The sequence below is a fragment of the Dicentrarchus labrax genome, unplaced genomic scaffold, assembly GCF_905237075.1.
Source record: "Dicentrarchus labrax unplaced genomic scaffold, dlabrax2021, whole genome shotgun sequence".
In the NCBI taxonomy this organism is placed as follows: domain Eukaryota; kingdom Metazoa; phylum Chordata; class Actinopteri; family Moronidae; genus Dicentrarchus; species Dicentrarchus labrax.
The window spans coordinates 3,665,415-3,686,554 of NW_026136702.1; the positions used below are offsets into that span (position 1 = coordinate 3,665,415).

Here is a 21,140-nt window from a genome sequence, read left to right on the forward strand (position 1 = left end):
TCCGATTATATTTTATATGATTACAGCACTTCAAACACAATAATAATGATTCACAGCAATAAAACAACACAATAAAAACCAAAAAGTTAGCACACTTTTGTGTTTCTCTACGCTAATTAAAGTTAATTAAGAGCTTATTAACACTGGTTGTTTAATCCTGTGATTATAGAGATTTATCAAGTCAAACCACACATGCATGCGGGGGGGTGAATCCTTTTTGTTTTACACTTTCTCCTGTACTGAAACATACGCTTTGTGCCCTTAATCTCCAGTTCTCCATAAGGAGAGTTGGATTTATGAGGCTGCGTGTTTCTGTCAGAGCAGACGGGTCACTCCTCGGTTGTGACATATGGCTTTTGACAGAGGACACGGCTCAGCCATCGGTGCTCAGACAAGCCAATCATGTGAGGGGTTGTTGAGAAAAAAAAAAGGGGTGGAAGACACGTAAGGGCCGGGGACACGTCTGAGACGAGGCCCTCAGACAAGACAAGCAGCAGCTGGCAAACTACATCAATCTGTAATCAATGAACCAACTGGTAGATGGGATTATATGCCTAATTGCACAGCTAACCAGTCCATCCCAAAATGACCAGACAGCATCAGCTTGTGTCCATGACCCAGTACCAGAGACGGGCATTATTCTAGGCCTCTGACGGTGATTAATCATTCATAACCTGCCTCTACAGCCAAGCTACGAGTTTGTCAATACACAGTGACAGGAGCTACGTGTCCTGACAAAGGACCAAATATTGAGATCCTCAAGTACTAATTAGTAATAATACCACAGTGTAAAAGTATCATAAAGTATCATAAAGCACTCATTAGGCAGAATTACCTCTTTAACAGTGTTAAAAGTTATGTATTATTATCTGTATTGATGCATTAATGTGTAAAAAAGTATTTTAATTGTGTAGCTGGTCAAGATTGTACTAATAAGTTGTATATTGTTTATATAGTAGTTTCATCATTTTATAGGCACTATACAAATAAAAATAGTTTATAACAACTTATTATATTGTAATAGCTCATTATTTTGTGTGTAAAAATTAAAACTACAATAAAAAATGACCAAAAAAGTAACTTAAGTATCCAGTAAAATAAATTAAAGTACTCAAACTACTGAACTTTACTGTATTATGAGAAATCAATCACATTCTGTGCATCTTTCTCTCCGATAAACACAATTGAATGTGATTCATTACTTTAATTTAAAGTAGAAAGCGAGGTACAGTTACAGTAGATCATTACAGAACTCAATGTCGGCAGATGGGACGGACAGACAGACAAATTATTCCGTCTGTCTCATTTTCTCGGACCACTAAACAGATCAATTATTTATTTCTCATGTGGTCCCGAGTACATAAAGAACATTAACGCGTCCCACATACTGTGATTCATTAACAGCTCGTCAGACTAATGTACTTTTTTATTAAATATATAAAAGGAGATCATTCTGTGTTTTCACCTGTTCACAAACTGCCCTTCAGCCCTCAGACGGGGCAGTAATCTGTCCACCATCTTAGGTCCATATTGTTTGAGGGCCGATAATCCCCCCGATGTGCCATTAAAATCCCTCAGGTTACAGACCACACTTACACTTCTGTTGCCTCGGGCTAATCTCAGATTATGGTTATTATCGCTTACACGAGAAGTGAAAGGGGACTTCTTGGTGTCTTATGAAACTTTATAAATTAAAGCCATTTAATGTGTGAATAAATTAGATATTAAGTTGAGATTCCAACAGCAGCAACATTTTATAAGGTGAAAACTTGTTAAATATTGATTAATTAACAAATATTAAATGTTTTATTAAGAGATACAGTGTGTGCAATAATTTTAAATTAGATAAAAATGACACAGAGGGTCATTTTACCAACTTTTGTGATGTTTACTTGCTAATATCTGATGGTGAATATATTCCATAATATGTTAATATTCTGTTTAATTAAAGCTTCATTAAGCGCTCAGTCATTAATAGTTAATTTTCTCTTTGGTGGGGATAAAAAAAATAAGATTAACTGGAGGAAAACAACCTTTTAAAAGTTAGTTAGCACCATCAGCTGTGGTGAGTCGAGCTACCAGATGGTAGACCTTTGGTGTTTGTGACACATGGCTCTGAGTGAAGCTACGGCCAGATAGCAGCCCAGCCCGAGATAATTGGAATTTCATTAAGGTTTTGTTTGTGTGTGAGTGTGCGTATATATGTGTGTGTGTGTGTGTGTGTGTGTGTGGAGTGTGTGCTGAGGGTGGGTGTGTTTCTCTCTATGAGCAATATTGAGGATGGGGTGTGGAGGCTGGGTTGGGGGGGCTCCACCTGCTGCCACCTGTTCATCTGCTCCTTCTTATAAAAGCTGCTCCCTGACTGTCTTCAGGACCACAGACACCTTGGACCCCTCCACTATCTGGACCTCGCAGCTTTGGACTCCAGGCTGTAACTTTGAGGAAGACCCTCTGAGGAACCCTGAAGCTGGAACTTCTCTGATAAATCTGTTGACTCGTGTCTGAGTCCGTCTGATCTGAGGACGATACGCCAGTTTTGATTCTTTCGAACCCGAGAGCCATGAAGTCTCGCCGACCAAGCTGCACCGACTCCGGCTCTGAGTCCTCAGATCTGGACTCCAAGAGCCCGGAGAAATACGAGACCGCCACGAGGCGACGTATGGCTGCCAACGCCAGAGAGAGGAAGAGGATGCAGGGTTTGAACACAGCCTTTGATCGGCTGCGTAAAGTGGTCCCCCAGTGGGGCCAGGACAAAAAACTGTCCAAGTACGAGACCCTACAGATGGCCCTCAGCTACATCATGGCCCTGAACCGGATCTTAACCGATGCCAGGAGGCACAACACTCCTCACAGGCAGTGGTTGGACCTGCAGTTTGACTGCGTGCAGCCTGAGAACTACCCGTGCCTCATGAGGTACGACTCCCCGACCGAACAGGAGTACATCCACTCGTCGTTCTCTTATGAGTTCGATGGACATCAGGTCCACGCGTAAACCTGCTGCCACGTGGCAGATTATCAGTCATGTTGTTGGACGTGAGTGACAATGTGAATATTCTTCAGTAAATACATTTGTATTGCATTATTTTCTTTTTGTATGATTTGACAATCAGAGAGGCTTCTATTTCAGTTTGAAGTGTTTTTTGTGTGTTTTTGCTAGGAAACAGCGATGTTGAGCATGTTTTTGTTCATAGCAATGACAGATATGTAGCGTTATTATAATGACCACTAGCAATGGTGTAATTCTATCAGTTATTTTGATATGGCCCTAAAATGTTGTGCAATGTTCAGTGGATTCTGAGAAAATCATTGTGGTCTTAGTTGCTTAAAGTCAACATGTAACTACTGTGTTAAAGTGTAAGAACGTGTTTGTAGAGTTGAAAAACTGGAGTTATTTTTCACATGCAGACCTCTATTTTGTTGAATTATAGTTTTTGATCAAAAAATAAAAAACTATTTTGTATGTAAAAGCATTTCTCTTGTTCTTTATTGTCTCTATCTGTTTTTAAATATTGCAACAGACTGTATGTAATGTTTATACTGTATCTACTGTATATAATTCCACTACAGTAAGTTACAAAGCTGATTACTTATTTACTAAATTTCCTTTTGCATCCTCAAAAACATCTGTAATTGCAAAATACACCCAGGACATACTGAAAAACATATACACAATAGTATATTTTACTGCATAATATTGTCATTTCAATAAAAACATACTCTTATTACTAGAAAGCTCTGGCATTTTTAACCCTCATAATCTCACTTTGTCTCCCGTGTGGTATTAAAAAAAGGGTTATAAAGGGAGAACAACTAATTTACAGCACATCCTTTGTTCTGTGTGTCAAGTTCTCAGTAGGAGTAATGGCAGGTCATGTCCGCTGCACTGCCTCGCTCTGCACCCCGGGGAATAAATCATCCTTTTGTCCTGAGCTCCTGCGCTCTGAGATAAGACACTTGTACGTCAGCGGGGGGACCAAAATCTAAACATTTAAAACACACTTAATTTGAAGGGATCAAGTACAGTTATTTAACTCTCTAATCTCAACATTTCTCTACAAAAAGAACACATGTGAAAGTATTAAACTGATTAAATTCTGCAACAGGACACTCCGACGTAAGAAGAGATAAATGCCAGATGATCCGCAACTGTCCATTGTTGGAGCCCCACGGCTACAGATTTAAATGGCAATCATCAGCCACTGAAAAAGTGATTGTTCCAGATTTGAAAAAGTTTGAATGGTGGCACAAGCCACAGCAAATTAAGGAAGGCTGTGTGCCAGATCCTGCCACGGCTTCAGAGGGGGAGCAGAAATTAAACTCTATTGTGTGGTAATGGCTGTGTGTAATCACTCTGTTCAGAGCAGCTGAAGCATGAACGCCCATTGCTGGACTCAAAATCTATTCTCTGCGTTGGAAGTATAAGACATCCGCAAGCGGTGCATTCACTGCTTATGATGCTAATGCAGTAGGTTTGGGTGTTGTTTGTATCTCATCTCATAGTCTAGTCTGTTTGGTTTAATGCTCAAAATAAACAAAGACATGAAGAGATTAATACGTAGACAGATATTCAATAGTCTGCATCATTGATATCACCCCAGAACACTTAAATCCTCCTGTGTTAAGTGCTTCGAGGGGATTGACAGGAGAGACTTGGCCGATGGACGAGGAACCAAACACCGATACAGATACAGATGGTCGTAATGATTCAAACGCCACTTTGAATGTTTGCATACCCAATAAAAGCTTTATGACAGTTGGCGTATCAAAAAACGAAGAGATGGCAGAGTCGAAAGTGCGTAAGACCATCGCTGACACTGCAATTACACTCCTCATTAATTCAGACGCAACAGTCGGTGACAGAAAATATAATCGACATGCAATTAATTGATTTCCTCAATAGGAGAGCGTTATTGGATGGGTTGTTAATCAATAGTGACAACAATGTGCTCAGCATGGAAGTAATTGAGAGGGCAAAACAAATTAAAATGTCTTTAAACTGCTGAATTATTTACCCTTCCAACATGGCGGCTGGTTGTTCTCTGTTATTAGATATTTACAGCAAATTAATAAGATGAATTTTGTACCAATTAAGTTATTTTTATAATTTGAGCTCTTGTTGCCAGTTTTTGGAGAGATGGAGGACACAATTATTATTTATTAGAGGCACCTGGCAACTGAAAATACAATCAGATCTTAAACTATATCCAAGTTTGAAGATTATATAAAAGCTCTTATTTCGTTTTATGGGTTTAGATCAGAGCTGCAACTATTAGTCGATTAATCAATTAGTTAAATGAATCGTCAACTATTTTGATTACCAAGAGTCCGGATTGTCTTCAGCTTCTCAAATGTGGATATTATCTGGTTTCTTTAGTCCTCTGATTTTTCACAATTTTCTGACATTTTATGGACCAACTAATTGATTAATTGATTGATTAACTGAGAAAATGAACACCAGTTGACCGATTGTTGTTATTGTATAATTGTTAGCTGGAGGCCTAATTTAAATGAAACCACTGATTAAATAGGAAGTATTTGGTTAAACTTTGCTGAGAGTCCACAAAAAACAGGACACAAGTATGTATCAACGCTCTGTTACTACAACACTTATAATTTTATGACCTCAGTGTGTTTTAATTGGGTCTCTATCTCAAGAATACAAAAGCTCCAGCAGAGGACCAGCAGCTCCTCCCTCAACAAAGCTGATGTCATCCAGTCTTTATAATCATCTCCAGCAGGTGTTCAAAAGCTGTCGACGCTTCCTCCACTTCACTGTCCTCTCTCCGATCTGAACACGAGCAACCCACACGGAGAAACGCAGGTGTCTGACAGCATGAAGTGCCTGAACAACCGCGCCGAGAGCCACCTGACGGGACAGGTAGAGTGCGAGTTGGACAGCGTGGGCAATAGGGGCTGGGTGAACCAGGGCTTCTGTGGCTCCCCTCCACCCTCCGCCCCAGCTGTCAGCACCATCTACAACTCCCAGCCCCTCTTCCAGGGCTCCATGGACAGCATGTACAGACTAGACAACCCTGGCCCTTTCCCAGAGGAGCCGCCATCCACGGACCAAAGCCGGGTGAAGAAACGAAGAGGCTGCTGCTCGTTTATCAAAGGTAGGAACAGTATTTATGCTCAGTCTTCTGTACAACTATTTTAATGTGTATGGAGGACAGCTAGCCAAGATCTTGACAAAAAGATTCATTTCACTGGAGATTTTGTTTTGTACTGAGTTAGTCTGGGCCTGTAAAATCAACTATTTTATCTATTTTTTAAACCTAAAATGTCTGTGGACAACTTTGTTGGCTTCTCAATTTAGGTCTGTAAAGGAATATAACTACTTTATTTCAACACAGGATCAAAATCAATACACCCTGTGCATGAAAGGTCTTTAAAAAACTGTATTTTATCTGAAGGTTTATGGGGAACAACATTGACTGAAAACACCTCAAACAACCGGGAACTGTTTGTCCGAACCACGCTACGGGAGTTACTGGTCTATATGGTGTTCCTGGTGGATATATGCCTCTGTAAGTATTCTACTTACACAATCCAATCTCTATTCCAGGCACTTGTGGTAGTCTCAAATAGTATTTGCAACCGTCAGCACTTCTTCTAAATGCCGTATTGCACCAGAAAGCGTCTCATATACCTTAAAAAATGTAGATACTTAACAAGGAAAGCTGTGAAACTCGAATCAAACGCCCAATTTTCTATATTTATGTTATGAAAACTGTTGAATTGAGGTGCAAGCATGGAAATAACATCCAAATATTATTATCGCAAGTGCTTTTCACACATTAATCACCCATAATGTGATAAAGACTATTTAAAAGTGTATCTGGGTTTGACAAACACAATACATTACTAATTTCAATAAAGTGAGTAACATTTTGTTTGGTGTTCCTGTATTTATGTACCTTACATCTACTTTAGTATATTTGTTTTTAGCAACGCTGATAAATTGTTGAAGTGCTCACCATTTGGATGTTACTGTATAGAGCTCTTTTGACTGTTGATTTACCATCAAAGGCTTCACAAATGCCCTCCCCATCCCTCTGCCTGAAAGCCATTGTCCGGCTGAGCATTAAGAGTGAAAGGGACATGGGCATCTCTTGCCTTTTAGCGATAAGAGCATTTGGCCTCGTCCATTGTTGCTTTGTCTGGGTTAGATTGACATTGTTTGATGAGGCTATTTGTGTCAGGCCAGCATGTTCTCTCTTCAAACAAATTATGGCCCCTAATCTGGATCTGTTTGACTGTAGTCAACAAACACAGCCAAACAACAAGTCTTCAATGAGGCCTTGCGTGTCTGCGTTCTGGGCTGTCTTATCTTGGACCGCTGAATGGGGCAACATTTCGAGCCCGGCCTGAGCAAAGGCAGATAGGAATCAATGATTGGGGTGTTAACAATGTGATTACGTTGTCTTTCAGTGACGTATGGTATGACCAGCTCGAGCACCTACTACTACACTAAAGCCATGACGGACCTGTTTGTGAATACAGCCGGTGACAGTGGGGTCCAGTTTCAGTCCATTGGCACCATGGCTGACTTCTGGACTGTGAGTTTTCCCTCTATATTCATTTCCTCCATGTTCAGAAATCACTGAGAAATTAGAAAATATATGCACTCTGTCTCTTTATATGAACAGTATGCCCAGGGCCCATTACTGGACAGCCTCTACTGGACTAAATGGTACAACGACCAGTCCCTGGAGAGAGGAAACCAGTCCTTCATCTACTATGAGAACATGCTGCTGGGAGTCCCCAGAATGAGGCAGATCAAGATCATGAACAACTCCTGCAAGGTCCACAGCGACTTCCAAGATGAGATCACGGGATGTTTCGACGTCTACAATGAGAAGAAGGAGGATGACCTTAGCTTCGGTCTCATCAATGGCACTGCGTAAGCTGCTCGCTGTTTTTCCTTTGGGGTAACTTTGGGTGTGCGGTTAGATTACAGAACTACAACAAACTGTCTTCTTCCTCTGCAGTTGGACCTACCACACGGAGAAAAAAATCAAAGGTTCCTCTCACTGGGGCTTGCTGACCACATACAGTGGAGCGGGGTACTATCAAGACCTAAGTCAGACCAAAGAGGAGAGCGCCATCATACTGCAGCAACTGGTGGACAACCTGTGGCTGGACCGAGGCACCAGAGTGGTCTTCATCGACTTCTCCACTTACAATGCAAACATCAACATGTTCTGCGTCATCACGTAAAGAGCGCCATAGATATTAGCGACTTTAGCCACTGGTTGGTACCCATTCATTAGCTGACCAGAGCTTTATCCGCTTCTTTCAGGTTGGTGGTTGAATTCCCAGCGACCGGAGGAGCGATCCCTTCCTACCAGATCAGAACAGTCAGACTGATTCGCTACATCACCACCTGGGACTTCTTCATCCTCGGGTGCGAGGTGGTCTTCTGTTTATTCATCCTCTATTATGTTGTGGAGGAGATTCTTGAGCTGCGTATACACAAGTTTGCCTATTTCAAAAGCATCTGGAACATACTGGATATTGTTGTGATAATGGTAAGAACACATGGTTCTTATGTGATTCAAACATGTAGTTTTCTCTGATTTTGCTCGGCCTCAAAGAAGTAAAGTTTTTCTCCTTCATAGCTCGCCATCGTTGCCATTGTATTCAATATTTTCCGAACTGTCAAAGTGGATCAATTGCTTGGAAAACTGCTCGAACAACCTGGTATCTACGCCGATTTTGAATTTCTGGCCTTCTGGCAAACACAATACAACAACATGAATGCAGTGAACTTGTTCTTTGCGTGGATCAAGGTAAAGTATCGACATCTTTCAGACACATTTCTTATCAAAATGATCTGAGCTTCATCCCAAAGATTGAGCGCTTTCTTTTCTCCCTTTAGGTTTTCAAGTACATCAGTTTTAACAAGACCATGACTCAGCTGTCCTCCACACTGGGTCGATGTGCCAAAGACATCTTGGGCTTCGCCATCATGTTCTTCATCGTGTTCTTCGCCTATGCTCAACTTGGGTATTTGCTCTTCGGGACACAGGTTGAATCTTTCAGCACCTTCGTCAAGTGCATGTAAGAGGAACCCACAACTACAGCTCAGCATATTTATAAAGATCGATAGAGCAATTGTCGAATCAATCCTTTTCCTTTTTTCTGTCTGCAGCTTCACACAGTTCAGGATTATCCTCGGCGACTTTGATTTCAATGCTATCGACCAAGCTAACAGAGTTCTCGGGCCGATCTACTTCGTCACCTATGTGTTCTTTGTTTTCTTTGTTCTGCTGGTAAGTCGGCGCTACACACGATGCTTTGTTTTAAAAGAATAAAGATGAGCATTATCATGATCCTTTTTATGTATCTGCCCCTCAGAACATGTTTCTGGCCATCATAAACGACACATATTCTGAGGTTAAGGAAGAGCTATCATCCCAAAAAGACGAGCTACAGATTACCGACATCATCAAACAGGTAAAAGCAGATCAGATCAGATCAGATCAGATTAATGTAAAATTAAACAGAAATGTGGATAAAGTTTTACAAAAGATACAAACAAAATGATTTCCCCTTGTAATTCAGAGCTATATGAAGACATTTACGAAGCTGAAACTTAAGAAGGAGAAAATATCAGATGTTCAGAAAGCGCTACGATCTGGATCCGGAGTAATTGAGTTCAAGGACTTCAGAGAAACTCTAAAAGAGTAAGTGACAAGATATCAAAAAAGAAGAGCACATGCTAACTTTAGTTTGAAACGTAACCCTCACCGAGCGCTCTGATGATCTCGTAGGATGGGACATGCTGATCATGAAATTTCTGCAGCCTTCTCACGGTTCGACCGTGACGGGAACCAAATTCTAGACAAAGTCGAACAAGAGAAGATGAAAATTGAGCTGGAGGAGAAGAGGGTTTGTGTAATAGTCTATATGGTTATAGATACATTAATAAATAAAATACAGACAAAGCTGTGTTTTCATGATGGTTTCCCCACTTTTTGTCAGGATGCTCTTTGCGCTGAACTCAACAATCTTGGGAGGAATTATGAGAAAGAATTACTGGAGAAGCCTCCTGTAACGTCCAATGAGCAGAACAACCACTCAGGTCAAACCTTTGCGGATCAGGAACAATTCGTAAGGTGGGTAAAGTTTTCACATTTTACCTATGAAAAGATTTCGATACAGTGGACGTCAATCAAAAGCTGAATTACCTTTTCTCTCCCCATCAAAGACTGTCCAGACAAGTTCTCCACCTTGAAAGCTCTGTGGAAGGCATCACATCCAGGATTGAGTTGATTATGGAGAAACTGGGATTACAAGAGAAAGCTAAAGGGAAACTAACCAAGAACGATGTGAGTATGGAAATAGCCAAAGAGTCTTAAACCTAGTGGAGCTCAGCCCAGTAAATTAAACCACTCTGTCTCCTTCAGTTTCATTCTTATCAATGCAAAATGTTTGATTATCGATTACCCCTATCCAGAGTGATGGAACAGCCTCAGATGGGAGCGTCCTGGTTTGTGTTGACAGAGGGATGAAGGTGTCAGCAAGGCGATCGACTGCTCGTACCGACTCCACGCACAACCTTCACGTGATTAAACTCAGAGAAACACAATCACGGGTTAATCTGGAAGGATGAACGGCTTAAAAAAACCCAACAAACATAGGGTCAGATCAACAATGTCGATATTCAACACTCAATATTAAGCTGCTCTTAAAATTATGTAAATTCTGTATAAACACATTTCTGAAGTTATTTGCTTACTAGGTGACTGTAGAGCTAATATAATAAACTGGTTAAAGTTTAAACTCAGATATATACAATGTATGTTGTAGATGAGACCTGAATGTAATTATTAGTGTTGTGTAATATAACTTTATGTATACTAACGTTATGCAATATAATCTAACCTTAGACATCTGATTAAGTGACTGCTTGCTTTGCTGTGTATAAATGTTCAGTTACAGTTGTTCAAAAGCTTTTATGTATAATTCCCGAATAGATTTTAACACATAGTTCAATATTTAATCACCTTTGTCCGACTCCTTTAGCTGCCAAGACCTCATGGTGTAAACAATCATATCCGCATCCGGGGTTGTTTTTAAAACATTCCATCATAATATTTCAGGTTTAAAACCAAACAAAATAATACGTGTTTGAGCAAATGTATCCAAAGCACCAAGCATATTTAACATTCAGATGGTACAAACTTCAAAACCTCACTTTATTTATCGTTAAATATCTCTTTTACTGTGGTAGAATTACTTTAAAAAAAAAAAGTTTCACAGTTAATTTATGCTTTGTTGTCAGACTTTCTATGTAAAGCGCAATTCATCAGTGTCTAATAAACGTATTGAACGACCAGGATTCAAATGTTTCTTTATTTGAAGTGACTTTTTGTTGATTTCATCCTTTATTATTAAACATCACCTCAGTTGTTCAACTTAAAACGTATTGTATCGTCATAAAAGCAAACTGCCATATTACATTCAATATCTTAAGCAACAAATATATTACATGTCAATAAGTGTGCAGTTCAATTACCTCCTTCCTGCTACTTCCTGAAAATGGCACACAAAATAAAAAATTAAAATAAAACGGGAGAATCCACAGTGGAAGAAGAATTTAGATTTGCAACACAAAGTTTGAATTTACTGACACATCAATTAAGGCTTATTCATAAATTATATTGCTGAAATTTAATGATGGCATTTCAATTCATCACATTCTACCTACAGTATGTACATTATAAGTTTCATGAAGGTTTGTGATCGAGGTTTATATTTACACCGTCTGCCAACACGACCCTGTTTCATTACATGAACAGCCCCCCCCCCAAATGCTCAAATAAACAAACAAAATCATTAAGTTTGTTGGCTGGTACGCCAGGATAAAGGAGAGTGTAATACACTGTACAGAATGGCACAATGGCAGGACGTCATTGAGAAATCCTCGTCAGAATTTGACTGTAAATAGTTTCAATAGTTTACCTGGAATTTGTGGAAATATTCTGCAAATACTGAGAAAATTCAGACTGCACTGAGGGAGAATAAACTTAAAATAAATGTATAATTAGCCTTAAAACATTGTACAATTTGTCTTTACAAAAGTGGGTGAGTAAAGTACAGCATTTTTGAATGATCATAAAACATGATGCAGTATGATCAGGGGCTGGTTTTGGTGCTAAATTAAGCAAAAACTCCCACAGACGTCAGGAAGAAATGACTATAAATTAACTGAGGTTATCAGGAGGAAGGAAGAAAATAGTTAAAGATTCAATATTTTTTCTAGGAAACCAGCCCCAGAATCAGCACGCAGAGTCAGTTACCTTTACAAAGTTCAGGGGTTAAGCTGTTTTTATAGTATTTTTCTTTATATAGTGAGCATGTGCTATAGCCTTTGCATTGAGACACAGGGTTATAAAGTAGTCCAATCTAAGGCTACATTAAAGTTTAAACTAAAGTCCATCAAAAGTCTGCAAAGAACATGCTGATCACTCGGATACAAAACATGAAAAACCTAATTTTTTTATTTTTATTTAATTTTTAGCTTTTCGAGCTGTGTATGTGAAATTTTCTTTGTACACAAAAATTTACCCAAGAGATACCACGTCCCGCTCAGATCTCCGTTAAAGCCACAGTTGTTTATACAAATAGTTGCTTCACATATAGTGGAAAGGTAAACTACCGTTCCCGAGGGGGGCCTCTATTCACAAAGCATTGTTCGTTAATATATTAAAAACAGGACTAAATACCTGGCTGTGAGCTGAAGCGAAGCCCAAACCAACTTTAAGCAGGTTGGTTGATCTGTAAAACACTGTCGGCACTGTGTGCCATTAAAACTGACCTATGTGACAAACGTGTACTTGAAGTACTTGACTGCAGTTTTGTTGTATAAAATGAGTAAATGAACACTTGGACAAGCCTGTAACAAACACTTTTTTGAGTAAAATAAACGAACATATTGGCAAACTGAGAGCAGATATTGCTATATTTCTGATAATTTAATAATAACGTTGGTTTTTTAATCTTTATCGTGGTTCAGAGAGCTGCTAGAGTAGCATGACTGCTTGTAGTAAGTGTGCTTTTAGCTCCAACTACAAGGACTTAACTGGTTTTCAGAAGATAACAATTAGTCTTAAAGGACCTTTTGATGGTCTGGCTCAACTTATTAATTGTGTGTGATTGTGAGAAAAGTCCAAACTCAAATATTCTCCTGTTAAGAAAGTTGTCCAGTTAGTATGCTAACGCTCCGTCACACACTGGGTTGTGGTTTCATAGGATCAAACATTTAACGGGTCCGTCCTTTAACATGTACGTGGACAGTTGGTTTGGCTTTTCTTCAGAAGCCCAAGAGCACCTGAACTATGAAGCTATCATCAAATAAACTTTTAAAAAAGGTTCTGAGTGACACATTTAAAACATAATTGTTAAACTGGCTGTTAAAGAGCAACTATTAGCTACAAAGGCTTTGTGAATATGGCCCCTGCCCCTCTTTTACCACAGCAGTGCCGTGTGGTCTAAAAAGGGTCGACAGAAAATCTCCTTGGTGTTACGCTCAAGTCAGAGCCGGCTCACTGCGTTTGGTAGCCAGCCATGCTGAAGTTGGCCAGGTTGGACATGACTGGACCGGGCGGGGCCGCAGCCTGGGCAGACGGAGATCCAAAGCCTCCCACCCAGGCCGGCGACTGGGACTGCCTGCGAAATACAGATTATTGTTAGAGAGTTACCATCAAGTCTTCAGGCCTATAGACAAGAAGTTAAAGTAAAACTCACTCTACTCCAAATCCTTGCTGGTTCCACGTCTGGCCGTACATGTTGTAGGAGGGAACTTGCCACCCGTTGGTCACATACTGGCCGTACTGCTGCTGCGGATTCCCATAGAGCTGGTTCCACTGTCCCCACTGACTGTACTCAACCTGAGTGACACCAACACAGAGAATAAGTGAATAAATGTTTGCCACATTACAAAAGCATCTGAATCACCATTAAAATCTCATCAGTTTTACAGTGTCCTCATATCTTAGAGGATAAAACACCAAAGTTATAGTTGTAAACTGATTATAAGTATATATAAGTTTCAGTGTTTTACCTGCTGTGGGTTTTTTGCCATGTCAGGAGATTCTTTGCCCCAGAAGCACTTCACTATGTGTCCTTCAATGGCCGTGCCATTTACTGAAACAATGGCGTGTGCAGCACTGTCATGGGAGGAAAACCTTAAAAGGAAAACAGCAGCTTAGCGGTCAAATGTATCAATTCAGAAAATAAACTAACTAATAATAGCAGTGAGGTGAAGACAAACTAACAGAAATGGCCTCTGACAGTGAGTCGAGGAGTGACTGGTCACTGAGTCATTCAATGAGCTTGTGTTGACATCTAGAGGCCAAAAGCTGTAATGGACCGAGACTCTACCTGATGAAGGAGTATCCTTTCTCTGGGAAAACTCTGATTTCCATAATCTGACCAAACGGTGAGAAGGTCTGTCGCATTAGGTGTTCTGAAAGAAACAGAAAACCAAGGTTAATGTGTGAGTAATATGAGTACTGCACAGTGTGACTAAGACCTCTGTAATAAGACATCTTTAAAGAACACCACACTTGCCTGATAGTCCGGACTGGATCCCTCCGCAGTACACGGTGCAGTTCTGTGGGCTGGACTGAGTCACTACGTCATCAAACCTCAGATGCTTTGAGCCATCTGAAATTAAATTCAACATTTGTTAAAAAGGGGATGTTTCTTCCTTTCACAGCTGTGATTTATGACACATGTGATAAATAACTGTCTATAATCAAATGTGATAACTCTAAAGTCTAAAGTCTGGCATTGTCTTAAAGGTGATCCCGTTTTCTACCTTTATTTGGCTGATGGTGATGAAGATTATGTGATGATCACATCTATATTACTGATGAAATACTCCCACATTTATGATACTGACATACTGGGTATCTAATTTATTCCCACCTCTATGTGAGGGTTTAATTCCCCCGGAGCTAACGTGCTAACAACAGCAGTCCACAAAGATTATTCAGAGTTTTTATCGTTATTAACCAGCAGTTATTTCCTCTCTCTCAAACATCGAAGAATCTGGCAATTTTGTGAAGGAAGTGAGTCAATTCACGACCAGAAGCTAAAGTTTCCCGCCCTGTTTCACATTTAAATGAATGGGCAGTTAATGAGAGGAGCTCTAATCATCCACAATAACTAAAACCCCCTGTTGTGGGTGAGCAGGAGGCTTTAAAACTTACTGTCCTGGGGGGTCTTTGGAGCTGGTGGTTTACGCGTCGCCCAGTTGGTCCTGATTTGGCGCCCTCCGAGCCACTGACCCCCCATGTTAATGATGGAGTTCTCTGCATCCTACAAATCCAAATCAAAGACAGTTAATAATCTGAATGTGATGAGTCTGTAATGTTTAATAGGGCCCGTAATCAGTAGTCAAAATATACATTACTGTGTTTAAATCTAAGTTTTACTGAAACTTGTTGAAACAAGAAACCTACTAACTGCAATTTTAGAAGATTTAAGTTGTTTTTCGACTATGATTAATTACATTTACTGTATTAAAATGCATTAAAAGTAGGATAATAAACAGAAAATAGAAATAACCTTCAGTCTGTGTTCTTGCACTGGAGCCTTACCAGTTTGTTGTAGAAGGACACAAATCCATACCCCTTTGATTTGCCTGTCGTCATGTCCTTCACAACACGGGCATCCCTGGAGGGGAAACGTGAGAACAACTTCAGAACAACTTTCCAGCGTAAATACTTCAAACTAAAAAAATAAATAAAAAAGGAACCACGCAAAACACACTGAACTGTAAAATCCTCTACTCTGGCCTACATTAATGTACATTAGCTGTCATGACCATGTACTGAGCACTGACTCGTAATATAAAAGTTCAAAAGCAACACTTGAAAACAAAGAAAACAAGTACAAATACATGCAAGCCTACAGTATTGTTTTTAAAATAAGTCTTTTTTAGATGTATTAATGGATCTTTGCCACTAGAGCACCACTTCTTGTTCAGCCTTGTCAACAGTGAGGTACTGATTTAAATTCACAAAAGGAACAGATTATATGGATTACCATGCATTTCTTAAAAATCTGCTGTTGGTGCTCTGCCTACAAATAGAAATATATAGAAAAATATCAAAAGAGAAAAAAGGAATTAAAAAGGCATACATGGCCTGTTAACAGATTTCTTTATTTTTCCTGGTCAATTTTTACCACTAATATGGAGTTTGGGGGGGGGGCTGCAAATTTTGAGAAATTGACATTTTTCAGAAATTTTGGAAGAGGATCAGCACTACAAACAACACTATGCAAATCAAAATGATAAAACATAGATTTAGAGGAATACATTGAGTATTGGAATTTGTTAATCTAAGATAAAGATCATTATTAAAACACATAGCATCTACAAATAAAAGACATATGGAAAGAAGAATGGAATAAATAGAGAAAAAAAAACTACATCTGAGTCTCCAGAGTGCACAGTTCCTTGCTGTTAGCCTTCAAGCTCCTGTCCAATCCTATGAGCATTTCTGTAAAATAACCAAAGTGCTATTACTTCACTGAGACGCACAACTAAAAGCTGTTCAGGTTCATACACACAGCTTACATACAAGTTTACTTACCACACCCTAAATATGCAAATAAAAGCAAGAGTACGCTAAAAGCTGACACTCCAGTCATTAAATAAAATAAATAAACAAACAGAGAGACACAATACACAGACCACAAGTAATTAACTGCAGTAAAACACGTAACAACTTACAGGAATTTGTGTTGATTAATTAATGAATTATTAAATGAGGCTGTTCCAAGTCTGTTAAAGAGTGTTTTTAAAAATAAAAAGCAACACAATCGATGGTAAGAGGTTCAGATTTACTTTCACGTGACACTTTAAAATGATGTTGGTCCATCATCAACTATGTTTACATGCATTAATGTCGTGTCTTTTACACATTATATGAATTTAACATCAAGATGAGGGAACAATTAACTTGTTCTCCTGAACTCTATTTACCCTGTTTGTTGACCTCTAAACATCTCGCAAGAAATAACTTAAAACCAGCTCATCTATCAGACTCTCTACCTGATCTTTTATTCTCTCTACCTGATCTTTTATTCTCTCTAAGGTGTAAAAATAAAAACGTATCCATCTGCAAACCTCAATGTGTAAAGCCAGCTTTTGTTTCCCCTTTACAGTTTGAGTCTCTCTCAATATTCACTCACGTGTGTTGTTTGGTAAATTTAATTTGAATTAATTTACACAGTTTGGGTGGGGAACAGGAAATGGAGGGAGGGAGGGAGAGAGAGAGAGAAGGAAGGAAAGAGGGTGTTGATGTTTATGGTCGTGTCCCAGTGTTTCGTCTGATATCAAACCATTGTTTTTATCCTAAACCAAAGAATTTAACTGCAGACGAAGCTCATAAACTGTTGAGAAGGAACAAAAGCCTTCAGTGTGTCAGACCTTGTGGACCAGTGTTTCAATTCATGAAAAAAACAACAACATTATTTTTCACAATAAGTGTCAACTTTCTTAATATTTTCACACATTTTATGGCAATATTCAGTTTGTATGCATGTAAACACCTTACAGGAGATTATTAGTATGAAATACCTTAATATTGCCCAACTTTAGTGAAATCAATATGCTTGAATTGTAACATTTAAAATTATAGTACGAATGATGAAGAAATACCCTTTTAAAGAGAAAACTTACGAGATTTTCCCAAAAGGTGCGAACGCAGCCTTGACGTCCTCAGTGGTAATCTCAGGGCTCAAATCACCCACAAAAACATGGAAGTGATCTACAGTGAAACAAAAACACCGGAGAGAAATAATTTACTAATCCATAAACTTTGATATCAGCAGATTATAAAAACAAACAGGTGAACACTCACTGGATGTGTCTTTCTTCTGGCTACTTGGAGTGGTGGCCCAATTTACTTTGACCTCCTGAAAGCAGAGAGTTCATTTACGACTTCATGACAAACATTATATTGTTATTATATGTAATATATGTATATAACTGTCCTACCTTTCCTAATATCTTCCTCCCGTTCATGGCCGCGAGGGCTGCAGCGGCATCTCTGTGTTCAAAGAACTCCACGAAGCAGTAGGGGTCGTTGCTCGTGTGCTGCGAGGGGACAAGGTCAAACACACAAAACATTTTGATTCACGATTAGTGTAAAATGATAATTCTAGAGTCACACTCTAGATTTTATTAAAAAAGTATTAAAATCATGATGATGTGACATTAGTTTGGGTCTGCACCAAACAAACGTATATTCTTACATGTGGAGGAAGAAGGTTTTTAGGCCAGGGAATCTCAGTACTTCATTATTATTCTGTTTTTGTCACACTTTTTACCTTTAACATAAAACTGCAGCTTCTTGCGATCTGGATATTGCACCATAAACTATTTTACAACTGTAATGTAACAGCAGCAGCGTAGGAGGAGGCAATTTTCCAACAGTGGAGGGACCACAATCGCAATTAGAGCTGCAACCATCAGTTGACCAGTTGTCAACTATTAAGAGTATTTGTGCAAGAAATAACTGGGGCTGCACAATGGGGTTAAAAAAACAAACATATTGTGATTATTTTGATTCACGATTAATGTAAATGTTCATTTTTGCATCATAATTTAATTTTTTTTGGTCAAAACACGTTGTCTTACATGTGGAGAACAAGGTTTTTAGGCCAGGGAATCTCTGCAGCGCTACAGTATTTCATTATTATTCTGTTTTTGTCACACTTTTTACCTTTATTTCCTTTAATTTTAGCTTCTCAAATGTGAATAATTTCCACTTTATTTAGTCCTTTATGACAGTAAACTGAATATCTTTGGGTTGTGGACCAAAAAAAAGACATTCAAGGACAATTATCTAACCACAAAACGTATCGATTAATGAGAAAACGATGGTCAATGATTACAGATAATGATTAGTTGCAGCCCTAATTGAATTTACTGCTATTCAAACCTGAATAAAGGTGGATCATAAAAGTAAAACACACATTAACTTACCTCTGTGATCATCTTACAGCTTTTACAAGGCCCAATCTGGGTGAAGAGCTGCAGGATCAATATCTCTGTCACATCCCTGGAGAGGTTCCCCACATACCTGCAGGAGGGGGGGAAGAGGAGGTTCGTGTTGAGAGAGCCGCCACAGGTTAAAGTGTCCAGGTAACTCTGACGGTGTCGAGCTCACCTGTGAAAACTGACGTTAACGTTACTTTACGGTTACCGACGGTGAGTTATTAAAACGACCTTATTTACATCACCCCCCCCAACGTTAGCACACATTCAGACAGATCACACTCACATATAAAGTGAGGGTTTATTATATTTAACCTTAAGACGAGAGGCTCGGATTTAACGGGGCTTTAAATGTTTACGTTGTGTTTTCAGCGGGTAACTGAGCTAACGAGTTAGCCGACCGGTTCCGGACGTTACCTGTTTAAAAGACAGCTTAAAAATCTACTTACAGGGTTCTGGGGTGGCTTTCGTCGTCCATGTCCGATGCTGACCGTCACCAGGGCAGAACACGTTAGTTACTCGCTAGTTGGCCAACGTTAACCGACTCCGGTGTACGCGGTTAACGACAACAACTAGCTAACTAGCTTAGAAAGCTAGCTGACCGGGCGCCAGGACGTACGTCACGTTAGGAATCCAGAGAACGTGCGTGCGTGCGTGCGTGCGGTTTTTACAGTTTCAACCGTTAAAATTTGAATTTTTTTTACGAATATTAGTTATTTAATTAAAGATTATAAAAATCCAAACGGCAAACACATTCAGTATTTATTTATTTTTTCTCCACCATGTTATACAAAGTTTGGACATAATTTGCGTAAGAGGCTTTTATTTTGAAGTGGAGCGTACGCTTGTTTTACTCACCGGAGTTCGCACGGTTCCCGGTGGTTGCTCGAACACCGGCGACTCTTCTGGAATCTGAGCTCCGGTGTCACCGTGAAGGCTCCAGGGTGAGCTCGGTTTTAATAACACATTCATGTTTTAATTAATAAACTCTGTCTAATAGCCGTGTTATTCTAACTGTACTGACGCTGTTATTGACGTGGACAACAAATCAAACCAACTAATCTGCGTTTTTACACAAACTAATTAATACGATAAATTAATTAATAAATAAAAAATATCATTTTTAACCATAATAATAATAAACAGTAGTATTTTTAACAGGATTTTTGTTTGCAAAAAATAAAAAAAATATGATTATCAATAAAGAACAACAGGAATAAATAAATATAAGTGTAGAAGACTCTGGAAGTATGTATTAGTCTACCACAATGTCTTTTTTAATATTAACTTTGGGGGGCGCCAAAGATAGGAGTTTTTTCCATGATGGGTTAAATTAGTATTTGACAGGTGCTTTTATTTTGCAGTAATTTTAATTCTCCTGTGTCATTTTTAAAATACTCACAAAACTTCCTTTAAAAAAATACTAAAAGCTTCCCTCCAGTCACTCTCTCCATCAAGGGTTACTGGTTCCAGTTTGTATTGAGCAACACCACGGCCTTTAACTCCATTCAAATCCACTTCAGAGAGGAAGTCCAGGCAGGACGGGGGGGTGATTAGCTTGCAGAAAATCCCCAGATGCCTCGGTCCAAGCATGCAAAATATTCTGGAAACTTGGTCATGAAATATTCTGGAAACATCATCACCGAATGAAGAATCTGATGATGATCTGTCGCTGTGATTTATCACCGTATTAATGATTCCAATAACTCAAGGCATCAATTATTGTGGCACGTACACAACTGAACAATGTGGACTGACTGGAACTTCTAACCCCTGGCAAAAAAAATCTCCATAATAAATTTGAATGTCACTAATACACGCAGGGCAAAGGATGAGCGACAGTATTTAATCCTGACACTTTATGAGTCATTTGTATCTCCTATAATGTGCTGCTGCAATATAATAACCTATAAACACACCTAGTATATTCCTATTTTATGTATAAATGTTTATGGAGTGGGGATTTTGACAAATAATGGCTCCACAGATTATGTAATTCTCACTATCTTCCAAAAATACATCAATAAATTGTCCAATGAATACATTTTAAAGCTGTGTTTGAGCGTCTCTAATAATCAAACAGCCGAGTGAGTTTTTGTTTTATTACATTTACTAG

At 39.1% G+C, this 21,140-nt stretch overlaps 3 protein-coding genes across 5 annotated transcripts; 2 read left to right on the forward strand and 1 right to left on the reverse strand.

The window, feature by feature from the left end:
• Positions 1 to 2,355: 2,355 nt before the first annotated feature.
• atoh7 (atonal bHLH transcription factor 7) lies at positions 2,356 to 3,467 on the forward strand. Its single transcript, XM_051425705.1, has one exon. It carries the CDS (start codon positions 2,561 to 2,563, stop codon positions 2,990 to 2,992), a length of 432 nt encoding a protein of 143 aa, XP_051281665.1. The 5' UTR covers positions 2,356 to 2,560; the 3' UTR covers positions 2,993 to 3,467.
• Positions 3,468 to 5,743: 2,276 nt separating this feature from the next.
• Positions 5,744 to 11,342, forward strand: pkd2l1 (polycystic kidney disease 2-like 1). The gene is made up of 15 exons (XM_051426765.1): positions 5,744 to 6,113; positions 6,414 to 6,527; positions 7,432 to 7,559; positions 7,650 to 7,903; positions 7,992 to 8,216; positions 8,303 to 8,531; positions 8,622 to 8,792; positions 8,882 to 9,063; positions 9,155 to 9,275; positions 9,361 to 9,459; positions 9,568 to 9,689; positions 9,777 to 9,894; positions 9,988 to 10,121; positions 10,214 to 10,334; positions 10,463 to 11,342. Exons 1-15 carry the CDS (start codon positions 5,834 to 5,836, stop codon positions 10,616 to 10,618), a joined length of 2,454 nt encoding a protein of 817 aa, XP_051282725.1. The 5' UTR covers positions 5,744 to 5,833; the 3' UTR covers positions 10,619 to 11,342.
• On the reverse strand, positions 11,343 to 19,654 carry tial1 (TIA1 cytotoxic granule-associated RNA binding protein-like 1). 3 transcript variants are annotated; one of them, XM_051426777.1, is made up of 12 exons: positions 19,474 to 19,654; positions 19,013 to 19,109; positions 18,023 to 18,121; positions 17,886 to 17,940; positions 17,705 to 17,792; positions 15,615 to 15,690; positions 15,225 to 15,333; positions 14,581 to 14,676; positions 14,392 to 14,476; positions 14,072 to 14,195; positions 13,756 to 13,898; positions 11,343 to 13,677 (listed from the first exon to the last, which is right to left on the reverse strand). In XM_051426777.1, exons 1-12 carry the CDS (start codon positions 19,500 to 19,502, stop codon positions 13,554 to 13,556), a joined length of 1,125 nt encoding a protein of 374 aa, XP_051282737.1. In that variant the 5' UTR covers positions 19,503 to 19,654; the 3' UTR covers positions 11,343 to 13,553. The 3 variants fall into 3 exon arrangements, with proteins under 3 accessions (XP_051282737.1, XP_051282742.1, XP_051282749.1); XM_051426782.1 differs by lacking the exons at positions 18,023 to 18,121; positions 19,013 to 19,109; positions 19,474 to 19,654 and adding exons at positions 16,063 to 16,098; positions 16,451 to 16,520 and having other exon boundaries at positions 17,886 to 17,928; XM_051426789.1 differs by lacking the exons at positions 18,023 to 18,121; positions 19,013 to 19,109; positions 19,474 to 19,654 and adding an exon at positions 16,451 to 16,520 and having other exon boundaries at positions 17,886 to 17,927.
• Positions 19,655 to 21,140: the final 1,486 nt, after the last annotated feature.